The sequence below is a fragment of the Anguilla anguilla genome, chromosome 17 (genome assembly GCF_013347855.1).
Source record: "Anguilla anguilla isolate fAngAng1 chromosome 17, fAngAng1.pri, whole genome shotgun sequence".
In the NCBI taxonomy this organism is placed as follows: Eukaryota; Metazoa; Chordata; class Actinopteri; order Anguilliformes; family Anguillidae; genus Anguilla; species Anguilla anguilla.
The window spans coordinates 17,262,885-17,286,586 of record NC_049217.1 but is presented as its reverse complement, the minus strand read 5'-3'; the positions used below and the strand labels follow the sequence as shown (position 1 = coordinate 17,286,586).

General features: G+C 41.5%; 1 protein-coding gene across 1 annotated transcript in view; it reads left to right on the top strand.

The window, feature by feature from the left end:
* LOC118217115 (flocculation protein FLO11-like) overlaps window positions 1–23,702 on the top strand; it is a 59,048-nt gene that overhangs the window by 10,766 nt on the left and 24,580 nt on the right. Inside the window, exons 7-8 of the mRNA XM_035398924.1 lie at window positions 14,340–14,663; window positions 18,280–18,603. Of these exons, the coding sequence (XP_035254815.1) occupies window positions 14,340–14,663; window positions 18,280–18,603 (648 nt within the window). The remainder of the gene's footprint in view (window positions 1–14,339; window positions 14,664–18,279; window positions 18,604–23,702) is intronic.

Sequence of the window (23,702 nt, the reverse complement as noted above, 5' to 3'; positions counted from 1 at the left end):
ACAACCCACGGTGGGGAAAGTGGGAAAATGGGGAAAATGCTAAATTGTTTTATTCAAATAACGGCAAAGCGCATCGTTCATATCTATAGCTCATTTATGCTGACTGTTCCTGACTGTGGTGTTCTTAATAAAGGATTAATTACAACCAAATTATGTCAATTTCCTTCTCCTCTTTCAGCTACAAGTGCAGTATCTGTATAAACTAGATAACAGAATTGACACAGCTAGCAACCAGCTGTAGTGCTTGCTAGTTTGCTAGCTTACTAGAAAAGGCATATTATCTATGCTTGCAAGAATAACTGCAATTAAAAATAATACCTAGCCTGCCAGTCTGCTAACAAGGTAGTTAGAATGTTGCAAAGATTTTGAAAAAAATATTCAGTTGAAATTACTTGAAGGAATCTTAAAGACCCTGTCACACAAGTTACCTAACTAAATCTTAGGAGTATAATGTCTGTAGCTAACACTTGATTCCAAGGACAAGAGCCCCCTTTCATGCAACTGTGCAATGTGTGTGTGTGTGTGTGTGTGTGTGTGTTGTTTTATGTCAAAGCTATATACATTGCTTATTCTGCATTGTTCCAACCATGTGCATATTCTTCATGCTGCAGAATCAGATCTTAAGCAAAACATCTTTATGTTATGTCAGGGCAAAACAATTGTATCTAACTTTTGAAGAATGAAATATAAAGAAAAAATAAAATAAGCAAAGCTAGTTGAAGCCAAGATTGAAAATGAATCCGGTTCCTCAGTACTTTGTCTATATTACCCAGAGGTGGGGGCTGGTCTGGGCTGTGGCGGGAGATTCGGCTAGGACATGTAAGCAAATTATGCATCCCTCTGACACCCAGATTATATTGCGTATTTTCGGCTTTATTTGCATCTAACTCACGTTTCCAACATTGAAGTCCTTATCCTGGAGTGCCCTCTTGTGGACTGAATATATTCATGATATGAGGGTAAGGTCTCACCACAATCCTTCTGAAGAGAGCGTCACCCTCTTGGGGGGGGGAGGGGGGGGGTGTGTGGTATCTGTGTGTCTTTGGGAGAAAGCCGGAGTACCCGGAGGAAACCTACACGGACACAAGGAGACCGTGGAAACTCCACAACAGAAAGGCCCTCGATTGGGATTCGAACTCTGTACCTTCTCGCTGGGATGCGACAGCATTATTCACTGCACCACCCTGCCGCACTTCATAACCTTTATATTAAACAAAACAACTGACCAGTGGGTGGTGCCATTTGGCTGGGAAATAAATGCTGGATCCTGAGAAGATGGCTCATGTGTGTCAGTGCTGACTGTGGCAGGTAGCTCCACAGGACGACGCGCAATTGGCAATTGCATCACCAAGGGTTTGGGAGGGTCCAGTCCGTTCTTTTAGCTCATAGTATGGAAATTAAAGATTTGTTAAATAATTGTCAAAAAGGTGTTGTTAGATTCTTCATGTTTGGTGAGGGACTAAAACTTGAAGTGATTGCTTAGGCATATCAGCCAACAAATAAGGTATGCTCAAGCAGAACGGAGATGTTTATAAATAGGTTTTTAGTCCCTTTAATACAATATTAACATGGTTCTTTATAAATATAGATTATTATTATTAAGACTTCTTCATACTTGTTTAGATTTTATTTGCGAACATGAAAATAGACAGACATGTTTCTGTCAGGAGTGGGTACGGGATGGACCCAAAAGCAGAGTAAAAACAGAGGTTCCAAAAATGGGGAAACAAGACTTTAATAAAACAGAGAACAGGGAAACAAAAGGGACTTGCAGGGCAAAAATCACAAACAGAAATCCTCAAAAATATACAAGAAAACAAAAATACAAAAATACAAAAACGAGGGAAAACAGGGCAGGCAGGGAACAGGCAACAGGCGACAAACAAACAGGCAGGCAGGCAGGCAGGTAGCAAACAGGTAACAGCAAAACAGGTACAGAAACAAACAGGCAGGCAGGTAACAAACCAAACGGGTAGCAAACCAAAAGAATCCAGCGCCTGAGTCTGGGGAGAGGGAGACTTAAATAGAAAGACGCAGACGAGACACAGGAGGGCACGATGAACAATCAAGCCACAGAGAGGGAGGGGAGCACGAGACAAAACGCAACTAATAATTAGATAATAAGAACCAATAAAACAATTAACAGAACAAAAAGCAGAGGTGCCGCCATCTGGCGGCCCAACAGAGAACAACAAGGGGGGGGAGACACAGAACCCTGACAGTTTCGGCCTAAGTCGTCTTCAGTGTCTAATATTATTTACTTTTACATTGCATATGTTTTGTAAAATGTTTCTTGTAAAGTTTCCTTTTGTGTATTAATGTGCTTATGTTTCTTTTAGTTTTAAACAAAGACATTACTAGAGGAGCCAACCACTGTTTTTCCCAGATTTATTAGATTTTAACGTGCTTTTAACTAATCAATTGAATGGGCCATTTTCTGTTTTATTTTTCTTGTGGGGCTTTCTGCTGTGTTAAAGGGGGGACTGAGTCGTAGAGTAGCCATCTTGCATGTGTGCTTTGTCTGGTTTGAGCCACCTTAGCTTGCTGTGAGTAGGTACATTTGAGTGTTGTAGAACAGTTTTGATTTAGTTCGAATTGGTTTGTGTGTAGTGGTGGTTTATTCATAATTTGCCTTCATATTTTGTGACAATTTCCTCTTTTTACGCATATCTCTACACTAACCTCCCTGATAGTGCAGTCTAGCCCCACATTGTTTATTTTCTTTGCTTGTTCATTTATTGTTGATTTGATTTATGTATTAAGTGTACAATTTACTCCATCTCTCCTTTATTATGGCCTGCATTTACGCCTTCTATTGAAACCACCTTGCTGCCACCTAGTTGAATGAGACAAGTCTTTTATTTCATACACTGTCAACAAAATTTGTATTTTTGGTATAGCAGTCTCTGGCTCCAGTTTATTCTGGGTCTTGTGTATTGAATATCACCTGGTCACATAAGAAACCCCTCAGATACACCAAATGGTACACCGAGGTCACCAACGGCAAGAAACCTCTCCACAAACCAAATAGTGGAAGTATATGAGTGGCAAAGGAACGCATATAGTCCTACCCTGTGCTACTGGATTAATGTTATCTGTTATCTGACTCCAAAATAGTGTTTTAACCTTTCCGTCATGCTAACAGTTATGCATAGACGGTGCAGACTGCTGTAGTGTGGCTTTATACAAATTGCTGTCTAGCTTGGTAGATGCAGACATGTCTTTGGCTTGTTTAGCTTGCATAAATACAATTGTGCATCCTGCTACAACACTAGTGTATAGGCAAGTGGCTACAGTATGCAGATATCCTACTATGTGAGTTCTATGTGTATGTTAGGACCTTAAAACTGCTGGGTGTACAGTGTTAAGAGTCAAAGAGGAATGTCAGGTTAAAATGAATGCAGTTTATTATTCTGTGTGTTCATTAATAATGACAATATACAACTTGATCTACCCACCCTTATCCACACCTCAGGAATTCACTGTCACAGGTGGATTATGGAACTGCCAGTCAGCCGTCCAGAAAGCTGACTTCATTACTGCCTTTGCCAAGACGAAGTCTCTTGACTTCCTGGCTCTCACGGAAACCTGGATCACTCCCGATAACACCGCCACCCCAGCTGCACTGTCTGCGGGATACTCCTTCTCGCACACCCCCAGGGCCTCTGGCCGAGGCGGGGGTACCGGTCTACTCATTTCCTTGTCCTGGAAGTTCTGTGCCCTCCCCAGTCCTAACCCTACTTTCTCCTCCTTTGAATTTCACGCGATTACTGTAACTCATCCCTTTACATTTCACGTTATTGTTCTGTACCGCCCTCCAGGTCCACTCGGCTCATTTCTGGACGAGCTGGACACTCTCCTGAGCTCCCTCCCTGAGGATGGCACTCCTGCTATTCTACTGGGAGACTTCAACCTCCCACCAGAAACCTCCCAACTGTCCAGGGTTGCCTCACTCCTCCAGTCTTTCGCCCTATCCCTGTCCTCCTCCCCCCCCACACACAAGGCTGGTAACCAACTAGACCTTCTATTCACCAGAGGCTGCTCCATTCCCCAACTTGCAGTGACTCCCCTCCATGTCTCGGACCACTTCTTTCTTTCTTTCTCCCTCTCCTATTTACTCCCTCTCAATTCATCCAATAGCTCACCCACAGTAACTTTCAGGAGAAATCTCCCTACTCTGTCACAATCCTCCCTCGTCTCCACTGCTCTGTCTACACTTCCCCCTCCTGCGTCTTTCTCTAACCTGCCAGTTGACCTTGCCACCTCCACCCTCAACTCCTGCCTCTCTCAGTCCCTCGACTCACTTTGTCCTCTTGTCTCCAAACAAGCACGCTCCTCACCCCCCTGTCCATGGCTGACCGAGTCACTACGCTCCAGCAGAACATCACTGCGGGCTGCAGAGAGAAAGTGGAGAAAATCCCGATCCTCTGATGACCTGACCGCATACCATACCCTGCTGGCGACTTTTACATCTGCCCTTACGTCTGCAAAAGCCTCTTTTTTCCAATCCAAGATCAGCGCACGTGTCTCTAATCCACGTAAACTATTCTCCACCTTCTCTTCCCTCCTCATTCCTCCTCCACCCCCACCTCCCTCTTCCCTCTCCGCAGATGACTTTCTGGCCGCCTTTGAAGGAAAGGTGGCTACAATCCGGAACTCCTTCACCCATCCAGTGAGCCCCCCAACCCCCCAGGACAACCCCACAGCCACACTGACCTCCTTTGAAATGCTGGAGGACTCCGATGTATTACAACTCATCACCTCTCATCGCGCAACCACCTGTCCACTTGACCCCATCCCATCTAAAGTTCTCCAATCTATCTCCAGCCAGCTCCTTCCCTATCTGTCTTCCATTGTTAATTCCTCTCTCTCCTCTGGTCATGTTCCCTCTGTTTTTAAGACGGCTCGTGTTACCCCACTACTCAAAAAACCCACCTTAGACCCCTCCGATGTAGCAAATTATCGACCCGTATCCCTTCTACCCTTTCTGTCCAAAACCCTCGAACGAGCAGTTCTTAAACAATTAACCTCTTTTCTCCATCAGAACAACCTGCTAGACCCTCACCAGTCTGGCTTCCGATCTGGGCACTCAACAGAGACTGCACTCCTAGCTGTGACGGAGGCACTTGCCACTGCAAGAGCCTCACGCCTTTCCTCTGTCCTGATCCTTCTTGACCTGTCTGCAGCTTTTGACACGGTCAACCATAAAATACTCCTCTCCACCTTGGCTGGGATGGGAATTGCCGGGACTGCCCTGTCTTGGTTCACTTCCTATCTTGCAGATAGGACCTACCAGGTCACCTGGAAGGGGTCTACCTCTGCTTCTCATCCACTTGTTACGGGAGTGCCGCAGGGATCTGTACTGGGTCCTCTGCTGTTCTCCTTATACACCAGATCTCTTGGTTCAGTCATTAATTCACATGGTTTTTCCTATCATTGTTATGCAGATGACACACAACTCTTCTTTTCTTTCCCCCCCTCGGCCACACTGGTCAATGATAAGATCTCTTCCTTCCTGGCTGACATCTCCACCTGGATGGCCAGCCACCATCTGAAGCTCAACCTCAACAAAACTGAGCTGCTCTTCTTCCCGTACAAGACCTCCTTGCTTCGTGAACTCTCAATCACGGTTGATGGCACCACAGTGACTGCCTCTCACTCTGCCAAGAGCTTGGGGGTGGTCCTGGATGACCAACTGGACCTCAAGGAGCACATCAAGGCAACATCAAGGTCCTGCAGATTCCTCCTATACAACATCAGGAGGATTCGACCATACCTGACGACGCACTCCACCCAGCTGCTCGTCCAGGCTACGGTGACCTCTCGCCTTGATTACTGCAACTCTCTCCTTGCAAACCTGCCAGCTTGTGCCATACAGCCACTACAGATGATTCAGAATGCCGCTGCCCGGCTCATCTACAACCTCTCCAAATTCTCCCACGTCACTCCTCTGCTGCGATCACTTCACTGGCTACCGGTCGCTGCCAGGATCCGATTCAAAACCCTGACCCTTGCCTACACTGCCGCCAACAGGACAGCCCCCATCTACTTGCAGGACATGACTCAATTCTATGTGCCTGCTCGACCACTCCGCTCTGCAGCAGCAGGGCGTCTTGTAACCCCTCCCACCCGCCCAAAGGGATCACAGAGCTTCTCCACCCTAGCTCCCCAGTGGTGGAACGAACTCCCCGTCCCTCTCCGAACCTCCCCCTCACTATCCATCTTCCGCCGTGGCCTGAAGACTCATCTCTTCAGACTATACCTAGAATAACCGCCACCATGCTGTGTATATATATATTTAAAAAAAAAAAAATAAAAAAAAAAAAACCTTTTTCCTGTCACTTGTTACATGTTGCCCCATCCCTGCAGTTCTTGGTAAATTGTATTTGTCCTAATACTCTAGCTTAATCTTCTGCCTAGTTTGGCTTTGCAGATGTTAGACCAGGATAGTGTTCATTGTTCTCGGCTAGAAATAGCTGTACAAAATAAGTAATTGTACCTTACTGAACCCGTGTTCAGCAGTTGTCTACGATCATGAAAATGCACTTCTTGTACGTCGCTTTGGATAAAAGCGTCTGCCAAATGAATGTAATGTAATGTAATGTAATACAATGGTTACAACACATGAGTGGTGAAATGGCTATAGGCATAAATGGCGTAAATACGTGCAGGAGACCGTGTTGATGAGTCTCCCCAAACTAATGCACGTTTCCCCTTGTATACAAAATGATTAATGCAAAAGACAAAATCATCAAATAAAGACACAATCATGGCAAAACAGTATGGATCAATGATCCTGCTTGCACCACCTATGTAAGCATTTAACACTGGGTTAACCTCTGCATCTAGCTGGGTGCTGACCCATAGGCATCAAGTTCTTTAGTCAGCAGCCCACCACGAAAGACATCAACTTGTTCGCCATGACATCAGTTTTCCAATAATACAAAACATGGTCACATTGTATTATGGAGAACCTAAAGTTCACAATGCTGATCCAATCGGCTGTTTTGCAAATGAGCATCGTCTCTTCATCACAATTTCTGACTCCCTGTCAGCACAATAAACGGTCTGATTTACTTTGAGGGTCTGATACGAGGCAGACTTCTGTGAACTGCCCTACAACAGGACTGCCCTCCCTTACAGCAACACGTTGAGTCCAAAGGCTACAGAATATCCTCAGATTTTTACAGCAGTCACAGGCTACATTCAGACTGCAATTCTGATATTTTCCCTCATGTGACACGGTTTGGATGGTTATGGAACAGTGTGAACAGCAAAAAAAGTTTGTGCATGTGAAATAAATTGGATACTGCATGTAGCCATGCGACTTGCATATGACTCATGTGCGCCACTCAAATGGGAATGGATCAAAGACAGGAATGGTATTGATGAGCATCTCCTGCCCATCTGGAGGTACATCGGCAAAGTTAGTTTTACGTCTCTCACCAAGCCACAGGTTCATTTCATAATGGGTTGCTTACATAAATGAAAATGAACAGTCAGTCTGAAAAATTAGAATCTGATAAACAAATTCGGAATTCAGAATTGAGCGTTCACTCTCCAGTTCTCATTTGAGTAGGTCAACTATATAATGTGAATGCGCAGATATAGCACAGCAAACTCATGTAATATTTTGTATCCTCATAATTCTACTTAAAGGTGACACCTTACTAACAATCAATGTAATCTACAAGGGCATCATCAGTAATGAGAAATCCATCATCTAAGTAATGAATTACCCAACAAACAGTGAGTTACACTGCCAGAATTTTTTTTTTTAAAGATGAGGCATTTGTATGTACAAAAGCAACCATTTTAGCCTTTTAGCATACATTTACATTGCTCTCTCTTTAGTTAACATAAGTGCATTTACTGTAGCTAAAACATATGCCCCTAAAACCTCTCATGAGTTTGGTTCTCACGGGGAGTGTGGCTTCCTCTTCCTTTACATTGTGATCTGTCACTCACTCCCCGACCTCCTTCACTCAAAAGCAATTGCGGAAGTAAAACTATTACCTAAAAATACATCAAGAGAACAAGCATATGCAACTCTCCCCTGTTCTTTTTCTTTTAAAAGACAGTGCTCTCTTATGCTTCATTTTTTGTGCTCCTTTGTGTATTGGTTCAATTTATATTGTGACGTTCCTTTGGGAGATACCGTAAAGGCCAGGATGCTGGGAATTGTTCTCATGGCATTTGGTGAGTGTGGCAGTGAGTGCCACCCCTCCTGCCTTCCAACACACTCACGTGAGACAACCGTTTTAGTTTTTAGCACTTCCGTGCTCTTTATTAAAGCCCACGGCTTTTTCTTGGAAACAACGTAACACAGGGTTTTTCTTTTGTTTCTTTTAACACTTCGTCCTTCTCTCCGGCGTCCGCTTCCGAAGACTCCCGGTCTCCGCTTTTAAAAACCCCAGGCTCACTGTTGAAAACAATCAGAGGCAATCAGCGCAATTAAACAATTTATAATTATCGGCGCTGATTACCTCCACCTGACAGTTGTGACGATGGATCCGAGAGCCCCTCCTCTCACTCTCTCTCTCTCTGCAGCCGACGCTCAAACCACGCCCACCCCACCACAGTGAGTTTCTTACAATGTGTGAGAACTTTACTTCTGGGAAATATTGTATGCACAACAGGCATTAGCCGCTTTAACACACTAGTACATTTATGTTTAATTTACATGTAATTTATCATTGGTCTTCAATAATGTTCTAAAGTTAGCAGAATCCTTAAACACTGCACAAAATGAGGATTTTGCTATTTTCAGCAAAATAAATAAATATCTCATATGGCACAGAAGAATTACAGCATCAAGCTGCAGTTTTCAGTACTTCTACTCAGCCTGCTCTGCACATGTAAACTGATATTTGTAGATCCTGATATTAGGCACTGTTAGTGTGTTGTCGGACCTCATTCCATGAAGTAGGCCCAGGCAAATTTCACTGAATCCTCACTCCTGGTTATCGTGAACTGAAACGAAAACAAAAAGTTAACTGTGAAAAAAAACAATTTTCATGTACTGAAATTAAACTAAAAATGAGACTAAAAATGAGAAAACTGTCTTTGAGTTTTAAAACTGTCTTGTCATGGTTTTAGCTGATACCACCATTTCTTGTCTTCATATTTACGCCTTTTCTTTAGTTATTACGGCCATTGGTTTTTTTCTGCGCCTTTTCTTTAGTTATTACGGCCATTTAGTTTTCTTCTTTTCCTTGATTGAATTATACGTGTGCAAATCCCCTTTAACTAGTTGCACCTGTTGGCTCTCTATTTAAACCCTTAGCAAGCTGACAAGCTTTGCTTCAGTGTCACTTGCGTTACACGGAAGCTGGTAACTTGGTCTGTTTGGTAAGTGGTTTAGTTTTGTTCAGTTCTAGATCAGTTCCTCTTTTGCGTCCTTTGTTTTACGTGAAGAGTTACTGTGGAACTGAACTTAGAGGTTAGTGGATTGTGGGCTACAAGTTAGCACTACTGTCCCTGCTGATTTATACCACTCTCGCTAGTGATTCTTTTGACAGTCCTCTGTGTGAGGGCTTCTTGAAGTTCTCATGTTCTCCAATTTTTTCAGACCGTTGTTTTTGTTATACTCTTACTCCTTAAGCTTTTGTTTGTTACCCAGTACGTGGGTTGTTTAGAGCTTTTCTTTGGGATACTCTCCCTGAGGAGTATTTATTTTCGTTCTTTTTTCCCCCTGTCCTTTTGTCTCTTGAGACTCTGTGGTTATTCTACCTCTGGTGAATAGCTTAAAGAACCCCTGTTCGGTCGCGGTTGGTCTCCCAAAACCCCCACTCTGTCACATGTCTGAGTTTTATTCGTTATTTTTTAAGATGTACATTAAAAATGACATTTTACATATTCTGGACTGAGTTTTTGAAGTTCTTGTTTTAACCAGTCTACAAATGTATTATGTGCATGATGTTATTTTGTCTGCCTTATCTATGTTTATCAAATTTAACATTCATTAAAAATGTAATGGCTGTGAAAATGGCTATTGTGTGAATGCATGTGTGAATTTCGTTTTCATATGAGCGAACAGATCATTTTGCACATTTCAAGAAAAGACGAACCTTAAGTGCCACTGTGTGATAAATAGAAAATGAATCATCCTAAAGCAACACACCATAGCAACATATAAGGATATAGATAGACTATTAAAACTTAGCAGATAGGGTTGACCAAATCAATTACTAATATCTTTTTATCACAGAAGGAAAGTTCAGGTCCAGAGCAAATAAAAACCAGGCCAATGCTTTTCTGTGGAATTGGCAAAAACTGTACTTGGTTGAGATGAATTGGTTGAGATTCTAATCACATTTTTTTTTAAATAACAGAGGAGGCCAATAACACAGTAATACCTAATTATATTGAAGAATATTTATTCTCACTGTAGGTTTCCATTTAGTGAAGCCTTAAGTTGATGCTCTCAATTCCCCTTGTTTAAATCCACAATGATAAATCCACAGGACCACGCTGTAAAAAATCAAAATGTTTAATAAAACAAACTGTCAAAACAATGATTCTTCATATGTACAGATCGATTGTCCATTCCAATTAAATTAACGAGAGAGAGAGAAAAAGAGATGTCAAAAGATCGTGTGGCTCCACTCTCTCCTTGGATTTGACTAACCGGAAATTACTGCCCCAAAATCTTTTTTCGTGCGCCAAAAAACAATTCAATATGCAAATAGCTACTTGGATGCAACGGTCACAATATCCCATCTCCAAATGTTACAAAAGTAATTGTAAATGAGCTTTTATGCATTTTAAATGATCCACACACATTTTCAGCACAATAAATCAAATTAACTTATTGCATCATTGTAAATATGAACTGTGTAAATATGTCAACATGTAAATACTGTAAATACTGAATCAAAATATATTCTGAATCAACCAATCATGTAAATTACTGCAGTTTTATATACAAACTTAAATTATTCTGTGCTAATTAGTCAGATCATTTACTGTCTATCAACAAAGTATATAAGAAAAGAAAAGGCTTGTTGCATTATTATTCAATTGAAAGGATCAGAATACGTGTAAAAGAAAAATAAATAAAAAATTCTCTCTCTCTCTCTCTCTCTCTCTCTCTCTCTCTCTATATATATATATATATATATATATATATATATATATATATATATATATATATATATATGCAATTTTCCTTGTTTCATTCCAACAGGTCAACTTCTGCATGTCAGTTTGCCAGCAGGTAAGTGGGGAGTCTCTTTACTTATAAAGAATTTAAAGTTGCAGCCTCATGTTGTTATATTAATTAGATCTCGCCTAAAGATGTCCAATTTTCTTGATTATTGGCAGTCAGTTGCTCTGTTCCTCTCTGTGACTTTTAGATGGAGTTCAGATCAGACTGGTCGGTGGGAATGGCAGTTGCTCTGGAAGAGTGGAGGTCTATCACGAACAACAGTGGGGAACCGTGTGTGATGATGGCTGGGATATGAATGATGCTGCAGTGGTGTGCAGAGAGCTGGGCTGTGGTACAGCTCTGTCTGCTCCAGGTGCAGCCAAGTTTGGCCAGGGGACTGGAAAAATTTGGATGGACGATGTTGGCTGTTCAGGCAGTGAATCTTCACTCTCACAGTGCTCACACAGAGAGTTGGGAGAACACAACTGTAATCACGGGGAGGACGCAGGTGCTGTCTGCTCTGGTGAGGGACTTACTATGTCTTAGACTGGAATACTCGTTTGGAGGATGACATCACTAAATTCAAACCAATTAATAGTGCTGACATCAAGTTTATTAATTCCCAATAATAATATTTTAATCTCTCAGGAATAAAGGTACAGTAGAGGTATATGTTTGTTTTTTAAGGAACAAATTTCCCAAGTGTACCGTAAAAGGTATAATGGTGCTTTATTTGGGTGCTAATAAGCACCTTTTACTAGCAACAAAGGTATATGAATGATTAAAGCCATGGGCAGGGCTTACCTCTCGAGTACCACCCCAGTGAAAAGCATTGTTTATTCACTGGGGTGGTATCTTTTTAGGAACTTTTTTGATCCAGATTGTACAGTTTAGTTATTACATTGCCCTTGTACCATAATAGTTGTTACATTTTTTGCATCTTCCTTTGATATTTCAATATATTGTGGGTTTACTACCTGATATATACTGTGGCTTGTATTCAATCAAAATGCATCCTTAACTTTGGCTTAAAAATGAATGCAAGTGTTTGTTTCTTTACTGTTTGGTCAATTGATTTTGGTCATTGCTGAACTTGCTGAACTGTTTTTATGAAGAAATCGTTCACCTGCATTTAATTCAGACTCAAAGGTAAGGATAAATGGTGATTGAATCCATGCCAGTATATTTCCTTTGCAATTTACAAATTTGTCAGGTAAGTACCATTGTTAAATATCTGATAAATTTAACAAGATGGCACTCAAATGTCATAGGAACTATAAGTGTTTTTCTCTGAATAGCAATCAAGGACAGCTTCATTTTAAAAAAAAGACTTACTGAGGTACAGATTACCCTTTTGCTGAACAGAATCTGTAAAGTATATTTGAGAGACATAATGGGACCCTAAGGAATGTTTGCTTCAAAATACATCTATTACTAATTACTTTTACATAAATAAATCTGAATAAATAAAGGACTGTATATGAAATTTACATATTGACTGCATGTTTTTCCAGTCAACTGGATTAACTCAAAATTCATGACTGACTGTGATACGTTGACATGAATCAATTTTTTTAAAGCACTCCATGAACTCATCAGTCAAAGAGCACATCACAAACACACACACAGACACGTACCAGATGCATGCCACTACATTACAATTGAGTTAATATGACTGAATATATCAAAAGCCATTGTGTATCAAGGGTCTGGTTTTTGAATGAAATAAAAAGGAAGAAATGCTAATTTCATGCAATGTATTGGAAATTAACATTACATATTAAAATGGACTGAATTGCTTTTCGTTCAAATCTTTGATGCGATAATTAAAACCGAGGAGACAAACTGAGTCATGATCAATATTTTCTTCTCCGCTATTAGGTCCCCTGATCAGACTGGTCGGTGGGCAATGCAGGTGCTCTGGAAGAGTGGAGGTCAATCACAAAAACCAGTGGGGAACCGTGTGTGATGATGACTGGGATATGAATGATGCTGCAGTGGTGTGCAGAGAGCTGGGCTGTGGTACAGCTCTGTCTACTCTCGGTGTAGCCCAGTTTGGCCAGGGGACTGGAGAAATTTGGATGGACGATGTTGGCTGTTCAGGCAGTGAATCTTCACTCTCACAGTGCTCACACAGAGGGTTCGGAAAACACAACTGTAATCACGGGGAGGACGCAGGTGCTGTCTGCTCAGGTAAGGGAAACACATGTTCTACAGTCAATCTGGAAGACTAAGACAAATGTGTGACATCACTAGTAAACTAACCTTTGGAGTGGCAACAGTAAACATTTTGCACACTGCGTGGGAAATGTACATTCAGATAAAAGAAAAGGGTAAAAGTTAAGGGTAACAATTTCCAAGTTTTTGGGTATTTATTCATTTCGTTTGATACCAATTTAATGTGGAGGCAGCTTTAATCATTTTAGGCCTGAAATGTTAGTAGATTTTCAGGGGTCCAGTGGCGGTATTGCAAACTTAGTAAATATACACATACGGTACCAAATATATTTGCCCTTTATCTCTCAGTAATGTAATTTTTAGAAATTATATGGATTCCGTGCCGTATAAACATTCTTTGCATAGTTGCTTGTGCCAGTGAAGTAGCTACTTGAGGATTTAAAATGCTATTTAATCTTTTTTTGACACACTAGGTGGCATGTCCCAGCCCACCCTGTCCCTAAGCTCTCCTCATTCAGTACTCTCGTCTGGAGAGGAGGTTCGTTTTCGCTGCGTCGCCCCGGCTGACCTCTGCACTCCTGTTGAGTTTCGCTTACACAGAGGGGGCGCTGGGAGTCCCCTGGCCCGCAAATCAGAGTCCAGAGGGACCAGTGTGGAAATGGGCGTGAACAACGTGGACTCCTCCCACCAGGGCAGCTACACCTGCCTGTACGCAGTCCAGGGCAGCCAGACCCTCCGCTTTTCCCACAGTAACTCCATTGCCATCAGCGTCGGTGAGTGATGTCTTTTACATGTTCAGTAATTAATTGTTAATTGTTGTTGTCCAGTGTTAATTCAGCACAAACAGGAAGGAAAGGAAATATCTCTACCTATGTGTTTATTGTATAGGAAGACCTAATGGAAGACAGAACAAATAAAAGAAAACACAATCACTTGAAGCGATCATAATTGTAGGTTTGCACACACATTTTCGTGTTGATGCATTTCTCTCGGAATTCCTATTCTTTTCCAGTGGTCCTACAGCAACCTGCCATCGTCTTCAGCTCTCCAACAGGGGAGGTGACCGGGGGCCGCCAGGGGCCAGAGGTGATCGAGGGCCACAGCTTCACCATCACCTGCTCCACTGTGCCACAGTACACAGGAGGCTCCTTCTACCTCAGCTTCACAGGGTCCAGTGTGACTGAGGCTCAGGCTGCTGTCAGTCATTCTGCCGCCTTCATATTTTCTGCTGCAGAGCTTTCCCACCAGGGGAACTACAGCTGTGTTTATGAGACCACAGTGTCTGGACGCAAATTCAGCTCTCCTGCCAGCCCCCTGCTGCCTCTCACCGTCACAGGTAAGGAGCCAATAGTGGCAAGGTGTCATCTTCCTGTGTATTTAAATGAACTTATACTCCATGACAAAAAGGATCTGGACACCCCTTAGTCTGGGGCTGTTTTTTCACGGTTTCAGTAGTTCCAGTGAAGGCAAATCTTAATTCTACAGCATACAATGACATTCTCAACGATTCTGTCCTTCCCCAAAAGTGGGAAAGGCCCTTTCCTGTTTCGGTATGACAATGGCCCTGGGCACACAGCGAGGTCTATATAGAAATGGTTTTGTCAAGGATGGTGTGGAAGAAATCGACTGCCCTGCACAAAGCCCTGATCTCAACCCCATCCAATTGGATCAATTCAAAAGCTGACTACAAGCCAGGCATGAACACCTAATCAGTGCTTGCTCTCACTAATGCTCTTCTGACTGAATGGAAGCAAATCCCTGCATCAATGCTCCAACATTTAAATCCTTCATGGAAGAGTGGAGGTTGTTGTTGCAGCAAAGGGTGGACCAACTCCATGTTAATTCCCATAATTTTGGATGAGATGTTGGATGTCAGGTGTCTATATATTTTGTCCAGGTTGTGTAGTCAGAGCCTATCAGAGCAATTCTAAAAAGGATTTCACCTATGTTGTTCCAAGAATAAACCAATATTTAAAAATTTTAAAAAATATGTTTGAACTCACACAAGAGATGGGGTCTTGAGGTGTCCCAGGGTCACGTTCAGCCAAAGCTCCGGCTCCAGCTTTCTGCAGTGAGGCTGTGGAATTAAATACCGACCGTGTCAGTGCCACCTGTGGCTGAGAGTCCTGCAAAGTAAATTCCTGGGAGGGAGGGGCTTAAGGCATTCCCCGCCTCATTGTCCATTAGCCACTCCTGGTTGGCTGAGTGCGTGTTGCCTGCCTGCATCAGCTGTTGAAGTTGTGTAGCCATCTGGCCAATGACTGCAGCTATGCTGATGGATTGAAAACAAGAAGATAAACCTGCCGAATGAACAAAGAGCACTTGAAGTGTCTGTTTCCTATTCGAAGAATGATAATGACCTTCTTGCTAACTTACCCAAATTAAAAATGCTAGGCCTAATCGTTGTTTCCTGGAAGCTGTTTCTAGTGGTTCTATTGTTGTCTGAGGGATATTAACCGTAAGTGTGCACTGTACATCTGTTGATGCCCTTTACCTGGTGCTAAGGTCTATTTCCATTTTCCAAAGACATTACAATTAAATTTACAATCCATTTTCAGATTCAGTCCAATGGCATGCTTCTCAGCTCAATTCAAACTCTTATTTTGTAACTGCAGAGAAAGACATAATTAACCTGAAGCTACTGTAACTTTGAGCTGGAATTTTTTTTATTGTTCCCTGAAGACCCCCCCCCTTTTCTTTTCACAAAAGAAAGAAATTACAATATAAAGGGAGTGAATCTTTCTGTGAGGGTAGGGAAGTGGTAACGACCACATGCAAAAACAGTGAATTCAAAAGGGGTTTCTTAAAGTTTACCCACCAAAGTGGAATAACCACTAGGTCTCTGAAAGAGACTTAATGAGGGGGATAACGAAAAGAAGACTCAAATCCTCAGGGAGAATATCCCAACACAAATAAATGTCTCGGCAGGAGAACGAAACTACGGGGTAAGGAGTGAGTGAACTTTAGGAAGACTGCAGTGAGGTCTGAAGAAAAACCAAAGAAAAGGGTGCCTCGTAAATGAGGAAGGAAAAAGGCATTTAAGGAAAACAAAGAATTAAAGCTAGGTGACTAGTAGGACAGGTGTCTTACTACTAGTCAAAACAAAAGCTAACTTCAAAAATCTTCTACCTTTTTCTTACCACAGTTTCTCTAAGAGAGCTTTTCTCTGTACCGGCTTTCGTGTACGTAAGTAGACACTAAAGTGAAGAACAGATCTCACACAAGCATATATAAGCTCTCTCAATCAGGTGCAAACAATCGGTCGTAATCAAAAGGAATCACGGAGCGCCCTCAGGCGGTCCTGAAGATCACCACACTCAGTTACCTGAAACAGCACTCAGTTTCCTCAACAAGGATAGTGAGTAGCTGATTAGCACGGAACGGCATCGATTAGCATAACCCACGACGCTGCACAGCAAACGGAATAAGGAACCATGACACTTTCATGGTAAAATTTGAATTTTTGTGCAAAGTGCAAGAACAAAGGTTTGCACCGACTGTGTCAGTGACTTATGATTTAAACGTCTCTGTCCCTCATCAGTCTTAACATAAATGGTAAAAGATCTTCTAATAAAGACTTCCCATAATTAGTCCAATGCTTGGTGATCAGCCAATGACATCAACACAACCTTTACATAAGAATTCACCATTATTTAAGTGTAGAGAAGTGGAAAGAATTCACAGTGTTTCTAAATATATACAATGTAAAGAACATCAATTCAAACGTAAAATTCATGAAAACATTGACCATCACATTACAGTTATCATACATCATAAATAACTATAAGAAATTAAAAGTAAGCCCATCTGTCTAATGGCCTAATTAGCCACTTTGAGTAATCCAATTAAAAATAAATAAAGCATGCCATTTAAATGTAATTCATCATGGCGTTAATGTTTGTAACATAACTATCCAAAAGGCCTCACGTTGTTTAAAAATTGCAAGACAAGTTCGGCAGCAGATTTATCCATTTTGGAGCCTCAAACAAAGCTCTGTTTTGGGGTCCCCAAAACTTCTCCTGACAATGTGCTGACAAAGATATTCACTTTAAAAACCACAGACCATAAAGTAAAATTCAGCACTTTTTTTACAAACCGTTAGTTTCTAAAAAAAACCAGCTCTCATACTTCCCTGCTTGTGGTAAGAGGTTTGCATGGTGCTGAAGTCTGCTTCTTCCTCTTTTAAAAACAACAAGCAGCAGATATTCAAACTCAACAGACCAAGCTGGATCAAATGACGATAAATACCAATTGTTCTCAATAAGCTACTTTGAATTATATGAGTCAGTTGTGTATGTAAAATTGAGATTCTAAAAATATTCTGTGACAAGGGGTGTTTTATTTTCATTACTTGATCATAGATCTTTGAATAAATGTACGAACATGCACAAATGCCCCCCGCCATACACAAACACGCACACACGCCCAGAGGCGTCACTAGGGGGGTGTGGGGGGTGCAGACCACACCGGGTGACACCATCAGAGGGGGGTGAAACCGAATTGACTTGCATTAAATTTTTTGTGCAGTGTTTTGTGTTGCGACGGGTTGAACAGCTAATTTCTCTGATGCAGCTTACTGCCGTTTGATTAAATGTGAGGTATTAATGTGATGAGAAGCGCTTTGTCTTATGTATGCATAACACACAATTCCTTGCGCCCACACCTGCCAGCACCCCACCTCCCCCTGGTCGACAAAATCCAACAGCACCCCCCCCCCCCCACCCCCCTCACCCCCCCACCCCCGTAGACAACATCGAGTGACACCAACGGCCGACCACACCGGGTGTCACCAACCCTAGTGACACCACAGCACAACCCACACACACACACTCACACATATGAGCACACACACAGATATGCATTCAAAGCGATCATAATTAATTCAGGTGTGTAAGTTTGCACACACATGTCCGTGTTGATGCAGTTATCTCGGAATTCCTATTCTTTTCCAGTGGTCCTACAGCATCCTGCCATCGTCCTCAGCTCTCCAACAGGGGAGATGACCAGGGGGCCCCAGGGGTCAGAGGTGATCGAGGGCCACAGCTTCACCATCACCTGCTCCACTGTGCCACAGTACCCAGGAGGCTCCTTCCACCTCAGCTTCACAGGGTCCAATCTGACTGAGGCTCAGGCTGCTGCCAATCATTCTGCCTCCTTCATATTTTCTGCTGCAGAGCTTTCCCACCAGGGGAACTACAGCTGTGTTTATGAGACCACAGTGTCTGGACGCAAATTCAGCTCTCCTGCCAGCCCGCTGCTGCCTCTCACCGTCACAGGTAAGGGGCCAAAGGTGTCAATGTGTCATCTTCCTGTATATTTAAATGAACATAATTGAGTGAGAGCCTATCCATGCAATTACAAAAAATTATTTGATCTATATTGTCCAACTGGGACAATATGTGCACTACTGGTATCTTTAGCATACTCTGTTGTAATAGATTTTTTGATCGATTTGCTGTTTAACACTGGGGATGTTCTTTGCAGTGCCCTTCTGGATTTCGATAATAAAACACCTGAAATGAACGCTAAATGCTAAAACATAGACGTGGTACAAATGAATGCCGTCATATGGGAATTCTAACGGGATACAATCCTCAAGAACAACCCCGTGATTCACATGGGTTCTCCTCTTCCTCAGCCTCCCTGATCCTGCCAATCGCGTTAGGAGCGTCGGAGGACTGCTGCTGGTACTGGTGCCACTCGTCCTCTTCCTGCTGTTCTGGAAGAGAAGACACAGCTCAGGACGCACCCAAGTTGCGAAGACAGCGAGCAATGCACGTCAGTACCTCATTACAGAGCAACACGTACATCTAACCTACATTTGGCTCTGTAGTCCCCAATTTTATATTTGTGATCATATTTGCATATGCTTAAAGATTCTCAGCTTCTTATTGAAGGGTATCATTTAAACATTTTTGTTTCACCATGTAGAAATGAAAGCTCTTTTCATATAAATAGCTTAATATAAAATAATTTATATAACTGTTCAATCACATTCCCATTATCATTAACATCTTGTAATGCTTACTTGAACATAGATTGTATCACTTTGCATCTTGAAAGTAGCAATAAGGAATCAAACTAATTTGTGTGTGATCTGTGATTCCAGCCCATCTCATTGATTGCACTGAGTATGAGTAACTAACTGGTCTACATCATACAGAGTCTAACGCACATTTTGCTTCAGGTACAATGAATGCCTACTTTGCCAGAGGAAAGGCCAGTGAGGAAGAGGATGAGCAAGACTACGAGAATGTAGAAACACTCACCGGAAATGATAATGAAGAGGAGATAGGGGATGAAGACTCTGGAAGTGAAGCTGACTATGTGAATTACAGGGAGCCTACTGAAAACGAATACTCTGAGGATGAAAATATATATCAAAACTCTTAGATATATGACCAAAACTTGGCAGACCAAGGGCATGAATTTAGTTTGAATATTGGGGGGTGTTGAAATACATAAATCTCCAGAATTGCAACCCTGCAGGGGGATCCAGGGACATGCTACCCTGGAAGAAATTTTTTAAAGAACAGCTGTGAAATTATCGGTTTTGGCAAATTCTAAGGGGAAAATACTTCAGATTACTGTCCTTGAGGCAGACCTGACAAAAAGACTTCCTTGTTGAATGTAATATTAAGAGCAGGTTGTGAAATGCATTTTGTGACTGGATAAAGACAAAGGTGGAGATGCACGTTGGATTGCATGTATTCATTATTAAAGGAAAGCATGAGAAGCTGTTTCTTAAAGAGAATCTAAGTGATGAAAAGCTTATTTATAAGGGCAAAGGTGTAACTTATATTTCGATGGCAATTTATTTAAAGACTTTTAAAAAGTTTACTAAGTTTTTAAATGTACAGTTTTTTTATTTGTTTAATGTAATAAGGTTTTGATACTGTTAACTGTTGTTTTTAATAATGTTATTTTAAATGATATCCTACTGCATAACTAATGTCAAATGACTTATCTTGCTCCTTAACTAACATTAAGGCAGTGAGCCCGCCACAAGAGCAGCAGTGTCTGTTTTAATGGTGTTTAGAATTATTATTTTTCTTGTGGGGCTTTCTGCTCTGTTAATGGGGGGACTGAGTCGTAGAGTAGCCATCTTGCATGTGTGCTTTGTGTGGTTTAACGTTTCCCCTTATATACAAAATGATTAATGCAAAAGACAAAGTCATCAAATAAAGACACAATCATGGCAACAGTATAGATCAATGATCCTGCTTGCACCACCTCTGTAAGCATTTAACACAGGGTTAACCTCTGCATCTAGCTGGGTGCTGACCCATAGGCATCAAGCTCTTTAGTCAGCAGCCCACCACCAAAGACACCAACTTGTTCGCCGTGACATCAGTTTTAATAATACAAAACATGGTCACATTGTATTATGGAGAACCTAAAGTTCACAATGCTGATCCAATCGGCTGTTTTGCAAATGAGCATCGTCTCTTCATCACAATTTCTGACTCCCTGTCAGCACAATAAACGGTCTGATTTACTTTGAGGGTCTGATACGAGGCAGACTTCTGTGAACTGCCCTACAACAGGACTACTCTCCCTTACAGCAACACGTTGAGTCCAAAGGCTACAGAATATCCTCCGATTTTTACAGCAGTCACAGGCTACATTCAGACTGCAATTCTGATATTTTCCCTCATATGTGACACGGTTTGCATGGTTATGGAACAGTGAGAACAGCAAGAAAGTTCCAGTTTGTGCATGTGAAATAAATCGGATACTGCATGTAGCCATGCGATAGGGGCGATATAGCTCAGGAGGTAAGACCGATGGTCTGGCAGTCGGAGGGTTGCCGGTTCAAACCCCGCCCCGGGCATGTCGAAGTGTCCTTGAGCAAGACACCTAATCCCTAACCCTGAACTGCTCTGGCGAATGAGATGCATCAATTGTAAAGCGCTTTGGATAAAAGCGCTATATAAATGCAGTCCATTTACCATTTACCATGCGACTTGCATATGACTCATGTGCGCCACTCAAATGGGAATGGATCAAATACAGGAATGGTACTGATGAGCATCTCCTGCCCATCTGGAGGTACATCGGCAAAGTTAGTTTTACGTCTCTCACCAAGCCACAGGTTCATTTCATAATGGGTTGCTTACATAAATGAAAATGAACAGTCAGTCTGAAAAATTAGAATCTGATAAACAAATTCAGAATTCAGAATTGAGCATTCACTCTCCAGTTCTCATTTGAGTAGGTCGACTGTATAATGTGAATGCGCAGATATAACACAGCAAACTCAAGTGATATTTTGTATCCTCATAATTCTACTTAAAGGTGACACCTTACTAACAATCAATGTAATCTACAAGGGCATCATCAGTAATGAAAAATCCATAATCTAAGGAATGAATTACCCAACAGTGAGTTACACTGCCAGAAAAGATGAGGCATTTGTATGTACAAAATAAATCATTTTAGCCTTTTAGCATACATTTACATTTCTCTCTCTTTAGTTAACATAAGTGCATTTACTGTAGCTAAAACATATGCCCCTAAAACCTCTCATGAGTTTGGTTCTCACGGGGAGTGTGGCTTCCTCTTCCTTTACATTGTGATCTGTCACTCACTCCCCGACCTCCCTCCACTCAAAGGCAATTGCGGAAGTAAAACTATTACCTAAAAATACATCAAGAAAACAAGCATATGCAAATCTCCCCTGTTCTTTTTCTTTTAAAAGACAGTGCTCTCTTATGCTTCATTTTTTGTGCTCCTTTGTGCATTGATTCAATTTTTATTGTGACGTTCCTTTGGGAGATACCATAAAGGTCAGGATGCTGGGAATTGTTCTCATGGCATTTGGTGAGTTTGATTTCCTTTCCTACAATGTGTGAGAACTTTACTTCTGGGAAATACCGTATGCACAACAGGCATTAGCAGCTTTAACACACAAGTACATTTATGTTTAATTTACATGTAATTTATCATTGGTCTTCAATAATGATCTAAAGTTAGCAGAATCCTTAAACACTGCACAAAATGAGGATTTTGCTATTTTCAGCAAAATAAATATCTCATATGGCACAGAAGAATTACAACATCAAGCTGCAGATTCCAGTACTTCTACTCAGCCTGCTCTGCACATGTAAACTGATATTTGTAGATCCTGATATTAGGCACTGTCAGTGTGTTGTCGGACCTCATTCCATTAAGTCGGCCCAGGCAAATTTCACTGAATCCTCACTACTGGTTATTGTGAACTGAAACTAAAACAAAAAGTTAACTGTGAAAAAAAAAAACATTTTCATGTACTGAAATTCAACTAAAAATGAGACTAAAAATGAGAAAACTGTCTTTGAGTTTCAAAACTGTCTTGTCATGGTTTTAGCTGATACCACCATTTCTTTTCCTCATTTCTGCGCCTTTTCTTCAGTTATTACGGCCATTTAGTTTTCTTCTTTTCCTTGATTGAATTATACGCGTGCAAATCCCCTTTAACTAGTTGCACCTGTTGGCTCTCTATTTAAACCCTTAGCAAGCTGACAAGCTTTGCTTCAGTGTCACTTGCGTTACACGAAAGCTGGTAATGCGGTCTGTTTGGTAAGTGGTTTAGTTTTGTTCAGTACTAGATCAGTTCCTCTTCTGCGTCCTTTGTTTTATGTGAAGAGTTACTGTGGAACTGAATTTAGAGGTTAGTGGATTGTGGGCTACAAGTTAGCACTACTGTCCTTGCTGATTTCTACTATCGCTAGTGATTCTTTTGACAGTCCTCTTTGTGAGGGCTTCTTGAAGTTCTCATGTTCTCCAATTTTTTCAGACCATTGTTTTTGTTATACTCTTACCCCTTAAGCTTTTGTTTGTTACCCAGTACGTGGGTTGTTTAGAGCTTTTCTTTGGGATACTCTCCCTGAGGAGTTTCTTTTCGTTCTTTTTCCCCCCTGTCGTTTTGTCTCTTGAGACTTTGTGGTTATTCTACCTCTGGTGAATAGCTTAAAGAACCCCTGTTCGGTCGCGGTTGGTCTCCCAAAACCCCCACTCCATCACATGTCTGAGTTTTATTCGTTATTTTTTAAGATGTACATTAAATGACATTTTACATATTCTGGACTGAGTTTTTGAAGTTCTTGTTTTAACCAGTCTGCAAATGTATTACGTGCATGATGTTATTGTCTGCTTTCTGTTTATCAGGTTTAACATTCATTAAAAATGTGATGACTGAAAATGGCTATTGTGAGAATGCACTACAAGTGTGTGAATTTCGTTTTCATATGAGCGAACAGATCATTTTGCACATTTCAAGAAAAGAGGAACCTTTTAAGTGCTAATGTATGATAAATAGAAAATTAATCATCCCTCAGCCACACACCATTGCAACATATAAGGATAGAGAGACTATTAAAACCTAGCAGATAGG